Source organism: Xenopus laevis, chromosome 8S (genome assembly GCF_017654675.1).
Source record: "Xenopus laevis strain J_2021 chromosome 8S, Xenopus_laevis_v10.1, whole genome shotgun sequence".
Taxonomy (NCBI): domain Eukaryota; kingdom Metazoa; phylum Chordata; class Amphibia; order Anura; family Pipidae; genus Xenopus; species Xenopus laevis.
In genome coordinates this window covers 3,005,887-3,029,826 of record NC_054386.1, presented here as the reverse complement: position 1 = coordinate 3,029,826, position 23,940 = coordinate 3,005,887, and the positions used below count along the sequence as shown (strand labels likewise).

Here is a 23,940-nt window from a genome sequence, read left to right as displayed (position 1 = left end):
CAGAAAGTAATTCCATCCTAAAGTGCAGGCACAAGTCACATGACCAGGGGCAGCTGGGAAACTGACAATATGTCTAGCCCCATGTCAGATTTTAAAATTAAATATAACAAAATGTGTTTGCTTTTTTGAGAAATGGATTTCAGTGCAGAATTCTGCTGGAGCAGCACTATTAACTGATGTGTTTTGGAAAAAAAACATGTTTTTCCATGACAGTATCCCTTTAACCTATGTGGTGGGTGGAGGCGGGGGAATACACCCCTGGGTGGTTATTCAAAGTCTTGTATTGCACCTTTAATACACACTTGAAAAAGGGCCTGTGATGCCCGAAACATGTTGTGTGGATTGCAATAAACTTGCACATTAGCAATTATCCTGCATTGTTGTCCTTTTGTCCCCCATATTGAAGTGAACCTTGGCCTTGTGTTTTGTTAAATAGCTATACAATCTGAAATTAAAAGTTAGGCCTTTACAGACCCCTTTTCAACACTTGTTCAAAGAATAAGGGTAGGACTACTCGGCTGACTTGGATGCGTTTCCTTTCGGATCCGATGCTGGACGACAAAACGCCTGCGTCAAGTCGGATGCGACGGGAAACAAGGTAATTAATACAAAAGTCGCATGGTGTAGCAGCGTTCGTCTGACGTGACATGACTGTTGTATGCAGATGCATCATTTGCGTCAGACAGTGGTGACGCGTCGTACGAACGCTGCTACACCATGCGACTTTTGTATTAAAAAAGTTGCATCCAAGTGTAGTCCTACCCCAAGGCAGCTTCTAAACATACTGTTTAAAGGCAAACTAACCCCCCTAAACCCCAAGAGTGTGACAATATCCTTCCTCTAAAATAAAATCCCAAGCGCAAAGCAGCAGCTAAAAGACGACGCCTATCCTATAATGTGTAAGGCCAAACTAGAAATAACAAGCAGAGCATTTGAAAAGGAAACTTTATTGTTCTTTTACACTGGAACCGGCACAAAAAAATGCCAAAAAATCAGCAATTCCCTTGTGTAAGTAACTGTATATCTAGTTGCAACACTCCCCAAAAGTCAATTCCAGGCTCAAACCCTAAGTCTTTAGGACCCGATAGGAACAATATCAAATTTATATCACAAGTGGTATCTTCCAAGTACAAAAATGTCATAAATACAAAATAAACCAAACAAAAAAACATTTGCATATTTTCATGGGATTCTAAATAAATATCTAGGTAAGAAATTCTGAAATACTCCATTAGTCACAAAAAATATAGCCACTTTATTTCACTCAAGTAGTGTTTGCTTGGCCCGAAACTATAGGGTCGCCATTTCTTCCCCATCGTTTCAACTGTAAATCTGCAAACAGGGTAAAACGGATCAGAACATTTTTATCATTAAGCGGTAACCATAGAAACCTTATAACTTTAGAGGTTCAGACACAGTAGCACGGCTATGAGTCTAAAACATCTTACCTTAAATGGAGGAATGAACAGTCTAACATTAATCTGATATACATATAGACTTGTATAAAATACATGAATGAACCTGCTGCAGCAGCCATTAAAGCTGCTTTCCCCTGAGTGCTGATTAGAATAATAATAATAATAATAATAATAATAATAATAATTCAGTGCTTGTCGTTACTTTTGATGATGCAGCAGGCTACGCCCCTAGCAACCAGGAAAGAGAGAAGGTGGGGGACTGGCACCCTTGGTCCCTTGTCTGGAATCCCTGATAAAAGTAAAGAAAGGTTAAAAGCGAGATCTTTTGGCAGGAGGTGTTTTGGCAGGAGCTCTGTTGTTAGGAGACACTTCTAGCCCCAAATTCTGAGCCTCGGTGATGAAGAAAGACTGGAGGCGAATTCCTGCTTTGGCTTCGTTGCTGTTGTGGTGGTTGTATTCAAAGCAGTTCGAAAACATCAAGTGGACATCGTCTATGAACTCCGCTGGAAATAAATACAATACAGAAATAATTCCAAATGTTATTATGCAAAGTTGATTGGGTACATTGTTCGAATACATTTTTTTGCGAAGGATTCGGTATGGCGACGAAATAAAAATTCTGGATATTAGCAGGTCTAGTTCTGTTAAGCGTAGTAAAAAAAAAAAAAAAAAAAAGTTTTAAGAAGCACTAATTAACCATTTATATGCTTAAAATAGATATTGAGAATCCACAGGAGTTTGGATGCATGTTTAGGTTTTATTTTATTTAAAGGATAAGTAAACCTTTAAAATAAGTAAATGTAAAATGAATGAGGGGGCTATTCTAAGCACTTTTGACATTTACATTGATTATTTATTTTGTTTTTATTCCAAGATATTAAGGGATACATGTGCTGTTAATATGAATGAATTTTGTTACAACAGCGCCACCTGCTGGTCAGTTTCCCACCAGTCTGACCAGCAAGTAGTCAAGGAAGTTGTCAAGAGAAAGAAAGAGGCTGATGTTCTTCTGCTTAGATCTACCAGGCAGCTGTTATCTTGTGTTAGGGAGCTGTTATCTGGTTACCTTCCCATTGTTCTGTTGTTACGCTGCTGGGGGGGAAGTTGCATTTGCAGTACAGCAGTAAAGAGTGACTGAAGTTTACCAGAGCACCAGTCACATGATTGGGGGCAGCTGGGAAACTCAGTCTTGCTGTATCGGCTTCTGGCAGATATTATTTGAAAGAAAGAAAGAGGCTGATGTTCTTCTGCTTAGGTAAGATGTGAGAAAGGTTTCTAATTTTATTCCTAAGCAGAAGAACATCAGTCTCTTTCTTTCTCCTGACAACTTCCTTGACTACTTGCTGGTCAGACTGGTGGGAAACTGACCACTTATTTTAAAGGTTTACTTATCCTTTAAAGGAAAGCTAAAGGCCTCTGGCCTGTAGTCCTGTTTGCTAAAAACTGCAGCAGCCTCGTATTGTTCTGTAGAAGCTCATCATCACCTTCCTCTTTGGCATCTTCCATCTTAGCTTAGATCTGATCTTGGCAAATAACCTTCTCCTGAAATACCCCAGGCCGGTGCACAAACCCAGGGGGTATTAGGAAGTGATTATAATTATATATTATATTAATATACAGTATATTACCTTACTTTAAGTACAATAATCTATATACCCAAGTTTTTGTAATTGCATAGAACTAACATACACGTGTTCATGTACAGGTATGGGACCCGTTATCCAGAATGCTTGGGACCTGGTGTTTTCCAGATAATGGATCTTTTTCGTAATCATACCTGTAATCAACTAGAAGACTGTGCAAACATGAAATAAACCCAATAGGCTGGTTTTGCCTCCAATAAGGATTAATTATATCTTAGTTTGGATCAAGTACAAGAGACTGTTTTATTATTATACAGAAAAAGGAAATTTTTAAAAGATTGACAAATTTATTTAAAATTAAAAGTCTATGGGAGACATCTTTTCCGTAATTTGGAGCTTTCTGGATAACGGGTTTCCAGATAACGGATCCCATACCTGTACATAAATTCTGTGGAACTAGAAGAATATGTGAGATAACATCCAATGTCTTAAAAAAATCTCCATGACAAAGCTCCAGACCTTGCAGGTACTTACATGCACATTTGTATTCACATTTGTTCACTTTTTCACGGATAAGATTTAAGGCAATAGGTCTCTGGATGACATCAAAGTAATCTGGAACCTAGAATAAAAGACTTTGCGTTAAAGGGGAAGTAAAGTCTAAAATAGAATAAGGCTAGAAATGCTGTATTTTGTATACTAAACATAAACATGAACTTACTGCACCACAAGCCTAATCAAACAAATGATTTATGCTTTCAAAGTTGGCCACAGGGGGTCACCATCTTGTAACTTTGTTAAACATCTTTGCAAGACCAAGACTGTGCACTTGCTCAGTGTGATCTGGGCTGCTTAGGGATCATCATAAATGATCAAAACAGCACAAGTCAAATAATATCTGCCAGAAGCCGATACAGCAAGACTGATTAATAATCAGAATATACAGACTGCACTGGGTCCTGTGTTGTCATGTAATCTAATGTGGATTTTATAGTTTTTGTATTGTTTAATATAAACTTTCTCCAACTCTGCAGAACCAGTGGCTACAGCAAAATAATCCTCCAAACAGAATCCCAGTTTATCTGTTTAAATCTGGCTCCATGATCTTTGTCCCTGCAGCTGTTGTTGGAAACAGTAAAGGGGATGTAAAGGCAAAAATAAAATCCAATACAAATCTATACACAGTAGCCGACTGCTCTACAGGGAAACAAACAAAGCTGCTTGAGTTCTGCATGGCTGGGAAGTAAGGCGGGGGCTCCCCCTGCTGTTCATAAGTATGATTGTTTCCCTGCAGAGCAGTTAGGGACCGTCTGACAATTCCTATCCACAGCAGTAAATGAAGGGAGAATTTCACTGCATAAAGTCAGGTTTCTTATAAATACGGTACACATTTTTTAAATAAAAGTATATTGGAGATAGGTTTCTTTTTCATTAATGAAAGTAAAAATGGGATTTTATTTTTTTTGCTTTTACATGCCCTTTAAAAATGGCCAGCTCATCTTATCCCACCCATTATATGAATGTGAAGTGGATCACACACAGGAAAATCCCTAATGAACCCCAAGCCACATGTATCACCTTGAACATACCTGTTTTTTAGACACCAGTCTCATGAAAGGCCAACTGTCATCATGCCGGACCAGCTCTACAACCAGCTGCTCACAAGCTGACAGTTCATGTACACCATGATGCCTTCCTGAGCTCCTCCGGTTTCCTTGTTCCAATGAAGAAATATCTTAATGGAAAACAAGTTAAACATTTTAACATCTTCTCTACCAGAATCAGTCTACAGTATTTGTACTTCCAGCCAACACAGAGTCTGTTAATCAACAACCACAAAACTTTGGAAATGTTAAACATTTCTGTTTTTGAAGTGGGAACCACATACTTACAGATTTTTTAACTGAGAAATAGGCTGAACTAGTGACCTCCAGTCCAACATAATAAAATGGCATGGAGGGTCTTCTATTTAAAAGGGCTGTTCACCTTTAACTTTTAGTATTATATAGAGTGCTATGCTGACACAATTTGCAATTGCTCTTCATTTTTTAACATGTGGTTTAAAGGGATACAAAACCCATAAGTTAATAGTGCTGCTCCAGCAGAATTCTGCATTGAAATCTGTTTCTCAAAAGAGCAAACAGATTCTTTTATATTCAATTTTGAAATCTGACATGGGGCTAGACATATTGACAGTTTCCCAGCTGCCCCCAGTCATGTGACTTGTGCTCTGATAAACTTCAATCACTCTTTAGTGCTGTACTGCAAATGCAACTCCCCCCCCCCCCCCAGCAGCCAAACAAAAGAACAATGGGAAGGTAACCAGATAACAGCTCCATAACACAAGATAACAGCTGCCTGGTAGATCTAAGAACAACACTCAATAGTAAAATCCAGGTCCCACTGAGACACATTCAGTTACATTGAGTAGGAGAAACAACAGGCTGCCAGAAAGCAGTTCCATCCTAAAGTGCTGGCTCTTTCTGAAAGCACATGACCAGGCAAAATGACCCGAGATGCACCTACACACTAGTGATGTGCGGGCCAGCCCTATACCCATGTCGCCGGGTTCGCGAAATGGGAACAGAATGAAGTAATTTGAAAACATTTGGTGTTGCATATCAAAACCGATTAAAAAGTTTAAAACTCCATACATACATACATCAATCAAAAGAAGTTACGAAAGGAAACTAAACTACAAAATGGTTGTGTTCGGTTAATGCAGTGGTGCAAAACTCTCACACTCTCTTTAAAAACACATGCTCTTTCTTTAAACACATACACTCTCTCTCTCTTGAAACACCCACACACTCTTGCTCTTTTAACACACACACACACACTCTCTCTCTCTTTTTAAACACACACGCTCTCTCTTTACACACACTTTAAACACACATACATTCTCGCTCTCTTGAAACACACACACTTTCTCTCTCTTTAAACGCACACACTCTCTCTCTTTAAACGCACACACTCTCTCTCTTTAAACGCACACACTCTCTCTCTTTAAACGCACACACTCTTTCTTTAAACGCACACACTCTTTCTTTAAACGCACACACTCTTTCTTTAAACGCACACTCTCTCTCTTTAAACACACACACACTCTCTCTCTCTTTAAACACACACTCTCTCTCTCTTTAAACACACACACACACACACACTCTCTCTCTCTCTTTAAACACACACACACTCTCTCGCTCTTTTTAAACACACACACTCTCTCTTTTAAACACACACACACACACTCTCTCTATTTTTTTTTTTAAACACACACACACTCTCTCTCTTTTAAACATACACACACTCTCTCTCTCTTTAAACACACTTACACTCTCTATTTTTTTTTTTTTTAAACACACACACATCCCATCTTACCTCCAGATAAGCACTTTTTGCCTCTTCCTTTGGGCTCAGCCTGTGAGGGTAACAAACTCTGTGACCTTGGCTTTCTTCCAGGTGGAGTTGGCTCATTGGAATCTAAACTAAAGGGGCGGAAAGCAAAGGGGCTGCTTGCTGGTGTGTTATCTGCAGATTTCTGCAATCGTCCTCTACCTCTGCCTCTTCCCTTTCCTTTACCTCGTCCTCTGCCATTTACAGTAACTACATCTACAAGGGAAGAATTAGGTGAAACTCCATGGGCTGGGGAATCAGATGCAGAGAGGCGAGATGTAGGTTCGAGAGATGGTGCAGAACGTGTTTTTCTTCCTTGGCCTCTACCTTTTTGTGCAGGCCGAGTATTTTTGGGTGTACTTTGCTTCCCTGTTTTTGGCTTGGGCCCTAGTTTGCCAGTTGCTTTTCCACCTCTCATCTTCAAAGGCAATTGCACTTTGGCTCTCCCTCTTTTTGGTGGGCTACAAAGAAAACAAAGTGTAAATCAGTATTTTTCTCCTGTGCACAATACAAAAGCATACTGGAGTCCCTCTACATTTGTCCGAATGAAATTGACTGGCTATAAACATTTAACAGCACAATACTTGTCAAAAAACAAGTAAAAACATAGTTATGAACAACCATTGCAGCCCATGCCTGGTTGGCTTCTCATGGCAAATGACAGAATCAACCTGTTACAAATAATAAACCTGCCAAAAGTGTAGCTGTGTCCTCCCCTCCTGCAACTCCTCTGCCTAAATTCTGCCTCAGGAATTGAGACTGAAATGTAATTTATATGAGGGAATCCTGTGCTCCTCAACAGCAAGAGTGGCCTTGGTATAGTAAGACCCAGCAGCTTTATTTTTCACTTGTAAAGACAGTGTAGCTTTTTTTTTTTTTTTTTTTTTTTTAAACTTGGCACAAAAATGTGTGGTTTTATAAGTCATACTTTAACATTTCTGTGTTGTCCAGAAACAAGATGGATAAAATGACTTTTGGGGGCAGATTCATTAAGGTTCCAATGGTAAATCGAATTCGAATTCTCAAATTTTCTTTTATCAAAATTCACAAATTTGAATTTTATATCACCAACTCGAATTTTATATCTGAATGTGAGATTTATCACACTCGACCCTGGAAACAGTTCTCATCCGAATATTTGTCACCCAAAACCTGCCGAGTTCATATAGAAGTCAATGGCAGAGGTCAGTTGAACCATTTGAAGATGTTAATTGTCTTTTTTTCTGGAGGAAAACTCGATTCGCATTCGATTAGAATTTTTGGGTCGTTTGCATTCGATTGAGATTTGTCTAAAATAACCTCCCATTCGAGTTGTGAGTACATTCGAATTACAATTAAAAACAAAATCCACATAACTTCTAAATTTGACCTTTGATAAATCTGGCAGTAAAACTTTATTATACTGGAAATCATTAGGAGTGAAGAACGCACCTTTCTTCTTCAGACATTTCATCTTCCTGCTCATTTTCAGATTCACTTAGCTCTTCTTGCTCCTCTTCTTCCTCCTCCTCCTCCTCTTCGTCAAGTTCTTCCTCTTCTTCCTCATCACTATCCATTGAATATCTATGTCTGGATGGCAACCTATGGGAGCGTTGTTTGGGATGACACTCTGGACAAAACCAGTCTCCTTCTGGAACATACTGCAAGAAGTAATGGCTTAAAGGGTGCTTTGAAATCATTTCAACTGACTGAATCTAAATATTTGACCAAAAAATTATTTCATAAACAATCAGTATATTATACGACTTTTCAGTTTAAATTTTATTATGTTGTAGAACAGGGCTGTCCAACTGAAGGCTTTTATGGCTGCTCATATGCTCCATAGACCTGAATGTTTGACATCATTTTATTGTAAACCTGCTGTATGAGAAATAATCATCACATTACATGCAATAAGTTGGACAACACTGTTATAGAACATCCTAAAGTTAGCACATTTTCAATTGGCCTTTAGTTTAATATGGTTTCAGAATGATTTGCCTCTCCCTTCTTTACTCGCCTTTTTATTCAGGCCCTCATTTACTCAACTCCCAAACTCATTTAAAATACTGCTTGGTTCTTAGACTGAAGTAGACCCTACCAACCAAATAGCTGCTAAAATTGAGAGACGTGGACCATAAAGCTCAATGATAAAAACAGGAACGATTAAAAAATTCAGAAACTTTGCAAAATCTCAGAATATGTGGTCTACATCCTACTAAAAGTTATTTTAAAGACGTGTCATATATAGAGGTACTTGAAGGTTATTTATTTAAGTCTTGTATTTTTCTGGTCAGACTTTCAAAGGGGGGAAAAAAACTTTTTTTCGTAGAAGAATTTTTTTTTTTTTCGAGATTTATTAGCCCCCAGTGGTGTTAAAAGTCAGAATAAAAAAAAGTATTCCAACTTAGACCTGCAAGTTCATGTAGAAGTCAAAGGCAGATGTCCAGTTGACATTTTTAATATATCCTGATCTGCTCTGGGTTTCGTTAAATAATCTGAAGATTTTGTGGTTTGGGCGTCACATCCGATTTTTTGATACTCACCGTTTCTCTGTAGTCGATAGGGGGCACAGGGACTCGGGGTTAAGCTCCACTCTCTAGGAGGCAGGACACTTAGAACTGGTTTGTAGGGGGGCATGTCCAGGAGTCCGGCTTAACCTCACACTGCCATAATCCCTCAATTTGTACCAAAGAGACTGTTGAACACAGGGATTAATAGAACTTGAAATTTAAAAACTTGCAGAACTGAACTTTCTCTGGGGGTAGCTTTCCTTTGGATAGGTAGGCCTGACTGGTTGTCTCTCTGATCCACCGTGCAATGGATGACTTAGATGCTGCCATACCTCTTTGCGGCCCAGTTGGCTCCACAAATAGAGTTTGAGAACTTCGAAATGATTTGGTTTGTTCCAGGTACCAACTATGTGCCCTAACAACATCCAGTTTGTGTAGTCGTCGTACTTTCTCGTTTTTTGGATCTGGACAAAGAGATGGTACTACGATCTGATTGATGTGGAACAATGATACTACCTTTGGAATGAAGGATGGTACCGTGTGCAGTGCTGCCTTTTCCTTGTGGAAGACCAGGAGTGATGGATCACATGATGGGGCACTAAGCTCCGATACCCTTCTGGCAGATGAAATTGGCACTAGGAATACCACCTTCCGGATGAGCCATTGCTCAGATACTACCTCCAGAGGCTCGAAGGGGGAGTCTAGGACCAGGTTAAGATCCCAACCAGGAACTGGAGATAGCAAGGGAGGAACAATGTGTGCTACTCCCTGTAACAAGGTAAGGATGGAGTTATCAATTGCCAGGCGAACACTTGTACTTTCAAGGAACTCAACTACAGACCCAACTGTAATCCTTTCTGAAGGAAGGACAAAATCCTTGGTATGTCGCATTCCATAAACCTGTGTCCTTGCACCAGTTCCAATAGTTTTGCCATACTCTGTGTTAAGCTCTGGATGATGTAGGCTTATGAGACTTAAGCATCGTGGTAATGACCTCCTCAGTTATGCCTTGTCGTCTCCAAATGGCTGCTTCAACAACCATCCCGTCAAAGCAAAAAGTCCCAGGTGAACTATGGGACCCTGTTGTAGTAGGTCGTGTCTGGGTGAGAGGCGAATTGGCTGAACAATGGACATCTCTTGAAGATCCGAGAACCAGGTCCTCCTGGGCCAATATGGTGCTATCACGATTACTGTGAGTTTTGACTGTCTGACCTTCTTTAACACCTGATGTAGCATAGGGAGTGGGGGGGGGGAAGACATAGGCTAGTTTGAATTGCCAACTTTGAGTCATGGCATCTACTCCCATCGCCATCGGATCCCGATACCGAGCGAAAAAGTTGGTCACTTTGCGGTTGGTTCTGGATGCCATCAGATCGATTTGGGGTTTGCCCCATACCCTCACCAACTCCGCAAATGCCTCCAGGTGAAGATCCCACTCTCCCAGATCCAGTAGGTTTCGGCTGAGGAAATCCGCCTTTGTGATGGATACTCCTGGTATGTGAATGGCGGATAATCTCACTGAACTGAGCTCCGCCCAACTTAGGATCTGCTGTACTTCCGCTAGAGCTGCCATGCTGCGGGTTCCTCCTTGTCTGTTTATGTACGCGACTGTGGTGGAGTTGTAGCTCTGAATTCGGACAGACTTGGCTTGAAGATGGCGAGACCAGTAGTTGAGTGCTAGTCTTACTGCCCGAAGTTCTAGGGTGTTCTAGGGTCTTTATGGACAACTTGGACTCCTTGGGGGACCATGGACCTTGTACATATAGATTGTTCCACGTTGCTCCCCAACCGAGTAGACTTGCGTCTGTTGTTATTACAGTCCAGTCCGGCATTGCCCAGGATTGGCCCGCGGCTAGGTTCACTAGACTTTGCCACCAGGCGAGTGATACCCTCGTTGTTTGTAGCAGGGTGAACGTTTGAGAGAGAGAGAGAATCTCCCTTCCACCCTGACAGGATGTTGGTTTGTAACGGTCGAAGGTGTATCTGGGCAAAGGGCACCGACTCGATGGCAGACACCATCAGTCCGAGAACGCTCATTGCCAAGTGGACTGTGGGACTTCAGTTGGCAAGCAGAAGGCCGGCTTGGTCTCTTATTCTTAACTGCTTGTCCAGCGGCAAGCTTACTCGTTGTGTGATGGTATTGAATTGGAGGCCCAAAAATATCATCTGGTGACTAGGTTTGAGACTGGACTTGTCCCAATTGATGGTCCAGCCGAAGCTCTGAAGTAGAGTTACCGCCTGAAGAAGGTTCTGTCTGCCTTTCTCTTCCATCCTGGCCTTGAGAAGATCGTCTAGATAAGGTGTCACCGAAATTCCCTGGCGTCTCAACGTTACTGCAGTTACTCGACTAACTCTTTGGAAAAAGGATAGGACTTGGAAAATTTTCGAGTGGCCTGGAACTTTCATTTAGAATTCCACTCCTCTTGTATGATGTTGAGCAATTGTTCATGTGACGGAAAGCATACAGTGGACTTGTGTTGCCCTTTGAAGAGGCTCGCAGACAATGATTGCTGTCCTGCGGTTTGCATGATCTTTAGTACCTCCATCACCGCCTTGATAATATTGTCACGCCCCCCTACAAACCAGTTCTAAGTGTCCTGCCTCCTAGAGGGTGGAGCTTAACCCCAAGAGTCCCTGTGTCCCCCTGAGACGACTGAGAAAGTTGCAGGTTTTGGGCGTCAAATCCAAAAAAGTCACAGGTTTCTTGGTGACAAATCAGAAAAAAAGTATAATTCTGAGTCTTTTCCCCGCACAAGAAATTTTTCGTGAAAATTTATTGATAAATAGGGGGGAAATTTCTGGCAGATTTGGTTGGAGTGGTATTTAGAAAATAGTGAGAAAAATTCAGATTTTGATAATGAAAACACCTGAAATGTAATGTAGCTATCAAAGAATAGGCAAGTCTGTCCTCATTATTGTGCCTGTAAAGGTGGCCATAGACTCAAAGATCCGCTCGTCGCCAAACGAGCGGATCTTTCCACGATATGCCACTAAACAGCATGGCTATATCGGGGGTAATTCGAACGTTCGGCCGTATGGCCGAACGATCGAATTACGATGCGCCAAGGGGCTCCGACGGGTCGGTCGGTTAAAAATCCAACCTTCCCGATCGATATCGTGGCCAGCTATCGATCGGGAAGACCCGTCGGAAGCCCCCATACACGGGCAGAAAAGCTGTCAAATCGGTCCAAACGACTGATATCGTCAGCTTTATCTGCCCGTGTATGGCCACCTTAAGAGGGTGGTGAGAAACACACCTAGTAGCTGCTGGTATTCTAACTTAAGTGCCCCCTTTTTAAACGTTGGGACAAATAGAGCTGTGCATTTTAACCGACTATAATGAAGAAGCCAAACTGCCAAAAACAAGAGCAAATTTGTTTGTTTCTTACATCGTGGGCGAACTTGAAAAAAAGGGGTGTGTGTGGGTGTCAGCTCAGGGAGTATTTATGCACATCCTATGGATAGCCTTAGGATAGGGTTGCCACCTTTTCCTAAATACCGGCCGGATGGCAACCCTGCCTTAGGAATGGCTGGAAGAAAATTTATAGCTACTATTTATTTTATTATAGCTAAATTATTTCCTAATTATTATTAGCTCACATACTTAATAAAAGGGAAGTGGAACTTTTAAACTGAACCCATAATGTTAAATATGATCTCAACTGAACTTACTTTAAGTTTGGGCCTAACACAGTAGATATGGTGCCCTCTGTCACAGCCATCGCATAGCACCATGCTCTCTCCATCTCCTTTCTTACGACAGACCTTGCAGCGCGCATTGAGGATAGAGCGGGACCACAAAATGCTACGATCCAGAGTGGATAAGTGAAGGAATATCTGAGAGAAGCTCCCAGATGACAACAATGACTCTCTCCAACGGTCTAACACTGTCCTTTGGACACGACCACTCTCACTCACATCTATACAAGGGAGAAAAAAGGCTTAGAAATAAACACTTTCAGTTTCTCTAGAAACACTATTGCAGGATAGTGGTAATTTTCATACAGGTATGGGATCGGTTATCTAGAAATTCGTTATGGAATGGCCGACTCCATTATAATCAAATAATCCAAATTTTTAAAAATGATTTCCCTTTTCTCTGTAATAATTAAACAGTACCATGTACATGATCCCAACTAAGATATAATTAATCCTTATTGAAGGCAAAACCAGCCTATTGGGTTTATTTAAAGGGATACTGTCATGGGAAAAAAAAATTTTTCCTAAATGAATCAGTTAATAGTGCTGCTCCAGCAGAATTTTGCCCTGACATCCATTTCTCAAAAGATCAAACAGATTTTATTATATCCAATTTTGAAATCTGACATGGGGCTAGACATATTGTCAATTTCCCAGCTGCCCCAAGTCATGTGACTTGTGCTCTGATAAACTTCAATCACTCTTTACTGCTGTACTGCAAGTTGGAGTGATATCACCCCCTCCCCCCCAGCAGCCAAACAAAAGAACAATGGGAAGGTAACCAGATAGCAGCTCCCTAACACAAGATAACAGCTGCCTGGTAGATCTAAGAACAATACTCAATAGTAAAAACCCATGTCCCACTGAGACACATTCAGTTACATTGAGAAGGAAAAACAGCAGCCTGCCAGAAAGCATCTCTCTCCTAAAGTGCAGGCACAAGTCACATGACTGGGGCAGCTGGGAAATTGACAAAATGTCTAGCCCGATGTCTGATTTCAAAATTGAATATAAAAAAATCTGTTTGCTCTTTTGAGAAATGGATTTCAGTGCAGAATTCTGCTGGAGTAGCACTATTAACTGATGCGTTTTGAAAAAAACATGTTTTCCGATGACAGGATCCCTTTAATGTTTATATGATTTTCTAGACTTAAGGTATGAAGATCCAAATTATGGAAAGATCCCTTATCCACAAAACCCCAGGTCCCGAGCATTCTGTATAACAGGTTCCATACCTGTACTAATTTTAGGAGACAAATGTAGAATGCATATTTTGAACAAATCATTTGTGTATAATTATTTAGGAATAGGGATAAACGGAGACAAATTATCTTTAATTTATTCCCCATTAGTGCAATGTCTGCAGGCATCAAGCTGCAATTTAAACCAAATTCAACACAAAATCAACTTCATGATAGACTACATGGACTTGTTGTGCAAGACATCCTGGGGATTGAGACAGAATCAAGAGACAATTTCCCAAGCAAATCGTGACTCGGCACAGCTGCAGCAGTTGGGGGTCCTCACACAGCAAATGTAATATAAGACAAATTACGCAGGACTTCTTGGAAAGAGAGATCTAATAACAGTGCAGTTGTGTGTGAGGTCTGGTGATAAACAAGGTTCAAATTGCATGTGATATCAATGATTTATGAATCAGACTGAACACATCCACCAGCCCATGCAATCTTTACACTGCTAAAACTTGAGACAATTTGTGTGTCTATATTTTATATCAGACCACCTTCAGGTACTGCTGAGTGTCAATTTATAATGATTTAGAGTTTAGGCAACCAGGTTTGCTGAAAGGCTATTGGGAAAGATTGTGAATGCTTCCGCTTCACAACTGTAGCGATATGCACAAGAGAAGTAGAATGAGAATGAAATGATATGTGCAAGTCTTACACTTATATCGCATGGCACAGAGTTATGGATGAGGGCCAGTAATGAGATGGCATCCCTATAAATCCAGCCAACGACCACACCCAAGGAAGAGCTGTGTAGTTAAGACTTGGTAAGGCTTCACCCAAATATTACCCCGATTCTGCTAGTTAACTGCCCTTGTTTAATCTCACTCGGAGGCTGGAAGTGATTTAGATTTTGACCTACCACTCCCAGCATTTGGAATGCTTGGAAAGTATACATATCTATAAAAACTACAAAAATCAAAAAAGTAGAATCATAAAGATGCAAAAGCACCAAGAACACCATAACAAGCCCAAACATACTAAGCACTAACAATACTCTAACTAGTGGTAGAAAACTAGAAGAAAAGATTCCATGCGAGGTACAAACAACCTCTTTTTTGCCAATACCATCTTTACTTACCATCTTTCTCACTGTTTTGATCCTCATCCTTCTTTTTTTTGTCATCTTTCTTCTTTTTGTCTGATTTTGCATCTTTCTTAGTATCCTCAGCATCTCCTACATAAGTACAAAAAAGTTGCGTAACGGTGTAAACTTGCCAGCCCACAAAATTAAGCACCAAACTGGGCTTTGCAAACAGGTCCAGGTTCAGACCAATGTTCATTTCTTGTGACAATTAAAAGGGGTAGAAGGCTTGCTGTAGAGAGGCAAAATGTACTAATCTAATAAGAAGACATACCGTATATACTCTAGTATAAGCCGAGTTTTTCAGCCCCCAAAATATGCAGAAAAACTCTACCACGGCATATATTCGGGTCAAGCACAAAAACGGTCGCCGGCACCTAAGAATAGTCGCCGGTGCCTAAGAATAGTCTCCAAGAATATTCGCCGGCATCCAAGAATGGTCGCCAGCATCTCCAATGGGAGCAGAAACCCTCAATTTTTTGATTGAAACTTACCAGAAGCTGCTGCATTTCTCACCCTAGGCTTATACTCGAGTCAATAAGCTTTCCCAGTTTTTGGAGGTAAAATTAGGTACCTCGGCTTATACTCGGGACGGCTTATACTCAAGTATATACGGTAGATCTATTCTGGAACTGATTTCTAGACGAGCAGACAACTTCCCTGTAAGTATAGGTAGAAAAGAACATGTGAATGAAATTCCTCAGGTACACTTACCAAGAGGAGCCTTCAGATATTTGCGTTCTACTCCCTGCTCAATCTGAAGCAGTGCACGTGCTAGATACCGCACAGCATTATTCACTGGTTGGGGAGTGTTGGTACTTGTGGATGTAGCACTAGGAGTGTCATTCTTCAACCCCAGAAGCCTAAAAATAACAATATTACAATCATTTTTCCAATTCTACGGGGAACAACATTTTAACAAAAGAAAATACTACTAAATGCTTCTCATAATAAAATATTCGCAATTAAGAAACATTTTACCAGCCATTAGCAAGCCATTTTAGTGATCTGCATATTTACCCATCCTGAGTATGGAAAGGAAGGCTATACAGATTTATAAAAGCTCCCTGTATCAAGCAGCTATCTGGTATTAAATGTTGGGACAAGTTTTGGATGGTGCTATGTAAATACCAACACTGCTGGAGGATATCAGTGTGGAGATCCAAACAATTCACAGAGTAATTTTTATAAGTTCATCGCCCCTTAATAATTACATTAAGGAGTGATGCACATATAATCTCTTAAGAGTAATGATATAATGAAAATATGGATACTCTATTGACTTTGTAAAAGGAAAACTATATCCCCAAAATGAATACTTGAGCAACAGTTTATTTTAAATTGTGGCATATTTAAAAAATCTTACCAAACTGGTATATATATTTAAGTAAATATTGCCCTTTTACATCTCTTGCCTTGAACCCCTGTTTCATGATGGTCTCTGTGATGCCTCAGAGATCACCTGACCAGAAATACTGCAGCTCTAACTGTAACAGGAAGAGATCACCTGACCAGAAATACTGCAGCTCTAACTGTAACAGGAAGAGATCACCTGACCAGAAATACTGCAGCTGTAACTTTTTTAAAATGGCAATGTTCTATTTATGATTACCCAACGGCACATACTACTAAAAGTATATCATTTGGAAAATGGTTTGTTTACATGAAGCAGGGTTTTACATATGAGCTGTTTAATGCAATATATTTTAGAGACCTACATTGTATGGGGGTATAGTTTTCCTTTAAGGAAATATAGAGTCTATACCTGTCTTTAGCACTTTGCTTTATGTCAATTTCCATTTCCTCCATTTCATGGTTTATAGGTTTTGATGAACCATTTTCCTTTGCTTCGTCGTTCAGAAGTTCTAATGCATTGTTTTCAAGAGCCGCCCGCCACAATTGCCTGTCTGGTACCTGCTCAAAGAAGGGGGGCAAGTATTCATTTTTATTACATCTGTATCAATTTAATTAAATTGATTAGACTTTATTTTAAATTCTTTCAACTAGCTACTTGCAAAGAAAATGAATACCTTAACAGCCCCCAAGGTTCCCTGATAGATTCTATCTTCAATGTCCAGAATGAGGTCACAGAGTCGAAGCTCAAGCTGTTTCTCGGCAGATACTGGTAAACTCTCAGATGCATTGAGCAACTTTCCGCGACAAGGCTTAAAGTCTAATGTTGGTGGAGTGTTATCTGCGAAAGCAGCAAAGGTTTTTATGTGATCTTTTCTTGCACCGATATTATTTAGCAAATGTGGGAATGCCTTACCCATTTGGACTACATTATATAAAATTCAAACAATCAGTATCACAATGACTTTATGGGCCCCACACAAATACGATTCATTCTACTATTGCCTAATTAAGATAAGCACTCCACATAAAAACTACTAAGAAAATGTATATGTTTGTGTATCTCTCTCTCTCTCTCTCTCTATCTCTCTCTATCTATGCCTTACCCATTTGGACTACATTATATAAAATTCAAACAATCAGTATCACAATGACTTTATGGGCCCCACACACATTTTATACGATTCATTCTACTATTGCCTAATTAAGATAAGCACTCCGCATAAAAACTACTAAGAAAATGTATATGTGTGAGTGTATCTCTCTCTCTATCTCTCTATCTCTCTATCTGTCTCTCTCTCTATCTATCTATCTATCATCTATCTCTCTATCTCTCTATCTATCTCTCTGTCTCTCTCTCTATCTATCTCTCTATATCTATCTATCTCTCTCTTTTTCTCTATCTCTCTCTTTTTCTCTATCTATCTCTCTCTTTTTCTCTATCTATCTATCTATCTCTCTCTTTTTCTCTATCTATCTATCTCTCTCTTTTTCTCTATCTATCTATCTCTCTCTCTATCTCTCTCTATCTCTCTCTATCTATCTAAATAAAATAAACAAGCCACTGAAGTTGTTCTCTGCACCACTTATGTTTTTGGAATATCCCTTTTAAGACTACTAAAAGCCAGGCACTTCATGCCCCTTATGTTAGCATTAATGCCATACAGAATTCCATAAATAGTATCCTTGTGCATATGAAAGTATGCTGCTTGGATCTCCTCACCATTACTTTCTTCTTCCAGGTCTCCTAATAATATCACAGGCTTGGATGAAGGAACAAGCAGGTACCTGGGACTGCATTCCTAAAGGGACAATATACCACTTGTTTAACATGGGTGCAATGAATACGGCTTGTGCTGCAACTGTTTTTGCCTTTTGTTTTAATCACGAAAATATACATCATTTTGGGTATATGTATTGAGCTAAACATGAAAAACAAGTGAACTGAAGCTACATAAATGTTTTCAGGATTAAAATAAGTACAAAGTATGTTTAGCACAAGCCTTATTCATTGAGCTAATGTTGAACAAGAGGTATTCTGCCCCTTTAAAGAAGGAAAGGTAATGCCTTGATTATCACTATATTGTTATCAAGTACATACCTTATGGTGATGTGGCTACCTTAAAGGAACAGTTCAGTGTAAAAATAAAAACTGGGTGAATAGATAGGCTGTGCAAAATAAAAAAAAATTCTAATATAATTATCAAAAAATGTAATGTATAAAGGCTGGAGTGAGTGGATGTGTACCATAATAGCCAGAACACTACTTCCTGCTTTTCAGCTCTCTAACTCTGAGTTAGTCAGTGACTATAAGGGGAGCCACATGGGACATAACTGTTCAGTCAGTTTGTAATTGATCATCAGCATTCAGCTCAGATTCAAAAGCAACAGTTATGACCCTCTCAAGTCACTGATTGGTTACTGCCTGGCAACCAATCAGTGGAAATCAAGAGAGCAGCAAAGCAGGAAGTAGAAATCTGACTATTATGTTACATATACAGTTATTCCAGCCTTTGTAAGTATTTTTGGCTAACTAACTATATTAGAAACATGTTTTATTTTGCACAGCCTATTTACTCAGTTATTTGTATACTAAACAACTCCGTCAATCTTTTCCTCTGTACTAGAATCCAAAATATTCCATGTTCTGAATAGTTTGCTGCCACAATTTTAGTTTTTTCTGCTGTCTCTTTCCCGAATAGTTTAAACTTTTGAACATGTGCCATTTTCTTTTTTCCCCCATTGCCTCTTTGCAAAATAAAAGGAAATTTTGGGAGGCAAGAGAGGTTTGAGTAAGTCTTCTGCACAGACAGTGGGCCCTGTGCAACGGAATGCAGCAAAGAAAAGAAAATCTGGTCATGTAAACCAAGGCAAAGAATAGGAGTAGTGATGGGGAAAAATAATTCACTATTATAGTTCCAAAAAGCTGCACAGCATTGATTGGTGCTGAAGTAAACTGCAGCATTTCTTTACTGCTACCATGCAAACAACGTACTGGTGCTGCAATGGACAGCTTTGTTCTACTTTTATAAAGTATCTAAAAATGGATGTCATTTGCCAATACTAGTTACATTTCACCTACCAGAAAAGTGCACCAAGTCTTCGTGTCCCCATGATGCATCATTTCAATGATACATTACACACAGAATAAGAAAAACTGTAAAAATTCAGAAAAAAGGGTCAGTTGGGTTATACCTGCAATGTTGAAGCGATTAACTGGGAAACTATCCAGCCTCTGACAGATCTTGCTTTTTTCCAGTTGCAGTGTATCTTTTAAGGCACTTTCTCTGTGGCCCCTTGTGTTTAGAGCTTCTATCAGTTTGTCCAGCTGCTCTGTAGAGCTGTAGTAGCACCAGCGATTTGGCTTGTTTATCGGTTTTGGAGTTTCGGTCTCTTTCTTGTTCTCTTGGAGAGGAGATGTAGAGTCATGGCCGTTTACTCCAGTGATGTCCTTGTGAGGTGTTTCTTGTTTAGAAACTGCCTGAGGCTGCAGCATGTCCTCAGTGAGGTGAGAGTAATCCTCTTCTAAAAAGAGTCCCGGCACACAAAAGAAAGTCCAGAAGCGCCTGTACCATCGATCTCGGCCTAGAGGGAAAATGTTGGTGCAAGCAGTTGCTTGCTGGATCTTTTCCACCAATTCCTGTTCTCGTTTTAGGTATTCCTGCCGCAACTGCTCTTCCTCCTCAGCAGTCAAATCTTCTTTCTTTTCCAGTCCCCCATCACTAGTCCTATTTCTGTTCTTCCCATCTTTAAGTCCCTTCTGGCCTCGGATGCCTTTAAAAATAATGAATGAATAAACGGTCATTAAACATGGAAGTTAATCAAGTCTTCCCTCTAAAATGTTTATTCAGCTTGAGGGGAGGAGGAAGAAAAAAACCTTAAAATCTTAAAGGAGAAGTATATGCTCAGAAGGAAAAGTTGACCAACAGATAACCGATATTTATATACGCCACCTATCATAATAACTTACCAAATTGGCATTTTGCACGGACACAGGCACCATGGGGATGAAGATCCTGCAGCTTGAGAATGGACACGAAGAGTTAAAGTTGACTCCTCCTCCTGCTCTGGGCTTCATCCCCTGCCTCCTCCTACTATCTCCAGTTCCCTGACTCCTCCTACTCTCTCCAGTTTCTTACCGAAGAAGGAGAACCATATCACCCAAAACAGAAAAAGGAGTCTCCCACCCCTTATGATTGAAATATATATAAAAATAACTCCCACGTGGAGAACTGATTCTAGGGGCCACATCTAACTTTTGTCAGGGAGGGAAGGCCTGTGTCCCCCAATGTAGGATGAGAGAAAAGGATTTAACGGTAAGTACTAAAATATTCCTTCCGCTCACCTATACTGGGGGACACAGGCACCATGGGGATGTCCCAAAGCAACCCCTGAGGGCGGGACCTTTACCCCTTGATTTGATCAGAGAACGGTTTGCAAAACCTTCCTCCCAAAGCTGGCCTCAGCTGAAGCCTGTAGAAGCACGTGAAGGTGTGAATGGAAGACCAAGTAGTGGCTCGACACACCTGCTTGGCCGATGCCCGATGAGGAACAGCCCAGGAAGCACTGACTGAACATGTAAAGTGAACTCGAATTTTGAAGGGAGGTGTCCTACCCTTCACAGCATAAGATCTGATGATGGTGGCTCATATCCACTTTGCTATGGTTGACTTGGCAGCCTTCATTCCTTTTTTGCAACCCTCTGGAATAATGAAAAGAGAGTTTGTCTTCCTAATATCATTTGTAGCTTCCAAATAAGTCTTGATTGCTCGGACAACATCTAAATTTGTTTAGACGCCGCTCCAGTGAATTCTTTGTTTCAGGGCAGAGCAAGGAACCACGATATCCTGATTTAGGTGAAATTCCGAAACAACCTTTGGTAAAAATTCCAGAGTCGGCCTCAAAACCACCTTATCATAATGGATGATGGTAAATGGAGACCGGCATGATAATGCCCCAGTTCCGAAACTCTGCGGGCTGATGTGATTGCCAAAAGAAACACCACCTTCTCTGTAAGTATGGATAGTGGAATTGATTCTAGTGGTTCGTAGGGGTCCTCCTGTAGGACTGACAACACCAAGTTCAGATCCCAAGGGGGAACTGGATCCCTATAGGGGGGTACCAGCCTGATAGCCCCCTGTAAAAAAGTCCTAACGTTGCTGCTTGTTGCCAGTCTTTCCTGAAATAAAATGGAAAGTGCAGAGACCTGTACCTTGAGTGAACTTAGAGCTAGACCTCTGGTAGACCCCATTTGTCCACTATCAGTTGGACACTCCACTCGCCCTGATCTATGGTTTATCTGCTTAGGTAATCTGCCTTCCAGTTGTCTTTCCCAAGCAAATATACTGCCAAGATCGCCGGAACGTTTTTTTCTGCCCTCGATAGGATTCTTTTTGCCTCTGCCAAGGCCACCAGACTTCTTGTGTCTCCCTGATGATTTATTTAGGCCTCTGCCGTCACATTGTCTGACTGCACTTGCACTGCCCTGCCCCTCAGGAGTGCTGTCCAGTGTTCTAGAAAGTATAGAATCGTGCCAAATGATTTATAGGAAGAAGTTTCTCAGTTTGGTCCCAGAGACCCTGTACTGTGTTCTGGTGTAGTACTCCTCCCCATCCCCAAAGACTGGCATCTGTTGTCACTACCGTCCAGGAGTGGTTGGGGAAGGGCTTTCCCAGTGTCATCCAGTGAGGGAGAAGCCACCTATCTAGGGAAAGCTTGACCAGTTCTGGAAGCAATACCCTTCTGTCTAAGTTCTGTCGATCCCTCTTCTGGTGCCGCAATATTAGCTGTTGAAGGGGTCTGGTGTGGAGCTGAGCATATGGGACCATAGGGAATGATGCAACCATTGTGCCCAACACCTGCATGGTCGCTCGAAGAGGAAACTTGACAGCCCTCCCGAGGTTCCCAATCCGTCTTTGTAGGGTGGAGATCTTCTCCTGTAGTAGGAAAGCCCGTTCCAAACAGGAGTCTAGGAATAAACCTAGGTATTCCATCCTCTGTGCTGGGATGAGAGTGGATTTGTTGAAGTTGATTAGCCAACCTAACTGAGTCAGCGTGTGTAGTACCTGGGAGGTGTGGTTGTGTGCTACCTCCAGTGAGGGAGCCTTCACTAGAAGATCGTAGGGTATCATCCTTATGCTCCTCAGTCGGAGTACTGATAAGGCCCCGACGACAGGCCGAAGGGTAAGGCCACAAACTGCCAGTGGGTCCCCTGCTGCATAGAACCTCAGAAATCTGTGGTGACTGGGGTGAATAGGAATGTGCAGGTAGGCGTCCTTGATGTCTATTACTGTCATCAATTCGTCTTTTTCCATAGACATCAGGATGGAGTGGATTGACTCCACCTTGAAGTGGTAGGTCTTGACAAATCTGTTGAGACCCTTCAGGTCCAGCACCGGTCTGTAGGACTAATCCTTCTTGGGAACAATGAACAGGTTTAAGTAAAACCCCTTTCCCTTGTCTGTTCGTGGAACAGGTTGGATAACCCCTAAATCTGCTAGATTTTGGACGACTGTCAAAAGCGCCTCCTGCTTCGAACCTCCCTTGGGAAGCTTGCTTTGTGGAAGCAGGGTGCTCTTACCCCTTGTGGCCTGTGAGATTATCTTGTTGAGTTCGGCTCCGAATAATTGTTTTCCCTGGAAGGGAAGACTAACTAAGGACCTCTTTGATGCAATGTCTGACGACCAAGTCTTGAGCCATAAAAAGCGGCGAGCCGCTACAGATTGTGACGATGCCCTGGCAACCAGCTTGGCTGCATCCAGTGATGCGTCACATATGTAGGCTGTGGCATCCGATATCTGGGAAAGCAATAGATCAGTAGTAGGATCCTCTGAACCTAATAGTTGTGCTACCTGTTCCACCCATACCTCCATGGCACAACAAACATAGGCCTAAAAGCTGTCCCGGATGCAGTCTTGCAAAAACCCTCTAGCCTTTGGTCTATTGGATCCTTGAAGGATGCTGCATTCGCTATGAGAATAGTGGTAGCCTTTGACAGTCTGGAGACTGGCGGATTGACTGTAGGAGGAGAAGACCACAAATCTAAGCATTCTTGTGGGAAAGGATATACCTGTGTGAATTGCTTTGATTAGAGATTTGATTATCTCCTGTAACTGCTCATATGCTGGAAAGACACAGGAGCTCTTTCTTTGTCTCTTGAAAATGTTTTTCACCGGGTTTGTAGTGGTAGAGACTGTCTCCTCAATATTAAGGGTTCTGAGAACTGCCTGAATTAGCCCTTTAACTTCCCCTTGAGTTCTGGGGGTTTCCAGATCTGGATCAGTATCTTATACGGATTCATTGTCTGAGAGTAATTGCCCTTCCTCATCAGAGGAGGAATTCAGGCCCCCTTTTGGACCCGGAGGAGAATCGGGTGGCCGTTTAGTTGTAGCTGGTTGCCTATCTGGGGCTTGTATGGGGTTAGATAGGTGTTGAAGGACCTTGTCCAGAGTTTCAGTGATTCGGGCGTACAAGCTCTGAGTCAGAGCCCCTATGGGCTGAGATGTCTGCGTGAGATGTGGGTGGGGGTCAGATTGAGCAGTGGTAAGAGAGGCAATGGTGGGTCTGCATGCTGTACAGACAGGTGCAGATAAGGCATTAATGAATTTAATCCTGCAGGCTGCACAGGCCAAATAAGAAACCAGAGGTGACCTGTGTGCAGGCGCTGTGGTT

The 23,940-nt window shown here is 41.2% G+C and overlaps 1 protein-coding gene across 2 annotated transcripts in view; it reads right to left on the bottom strand.

Annotated features, from left to right (window-relative positions):
- Window positions 1-931: 931 nt before the first annotated feature.
- The window catches only part of baz1a.S (bromodomain adjacent to zinc finger domain 1A S homeolog), a 48,415-nt gene continuing 25,406 nt past the window's right edge, over window positions 932-23,940 (bottom strand). For both annotated transcript variants that reach the window (XM_018232212.2, XM_018232211.2), the window contains exons 18-28: window positions 19,465-20,043; window positions 16,947-17,110; window positions 16,682-16,830; window positions 15,631-15,779; window positions 14,914-15,009; window positions 12,559-12,806; window positions 7,826-8,034; window positions 6,380-6,855; window positions 4,591-4,736; window positions 3,536-3,623; window positions 932-1,921 (exon numbers count right to left, since the gene is read on the bottom strand). In XM_018232212.2, coding sequence (XP_018087701.1) covers window positions 1,728-1,921; window positions 3,536-3,623; window positions 4,591-4,736; window positions 6,380-6,855; window positions 7,826-8,034; window positions 12,559-12,806; window positions 14,914-15,009; window positions 15,631-15,779; window positions 16,682-16,830; window positions 16,947-17,110; window positions 19,465-20,043 — 2,498 coding nt within the window. In that variant the 3' untranslated portion in view covers window positions 932-1,727. The remainder of the gene's footprint in view (window positions 1,922-3,535; window positions 3,624-4,590; window positions 4,737-6,379; window positions 6,856-7,825; window positions 8,035-12,558; window positions 12,807-14,913; window positions 15,010-15,630; window positions 15,780-16,681; window positions 16,831-16,946; window positions 17,111-19,464; window positions 20,044-23,940) is intronic.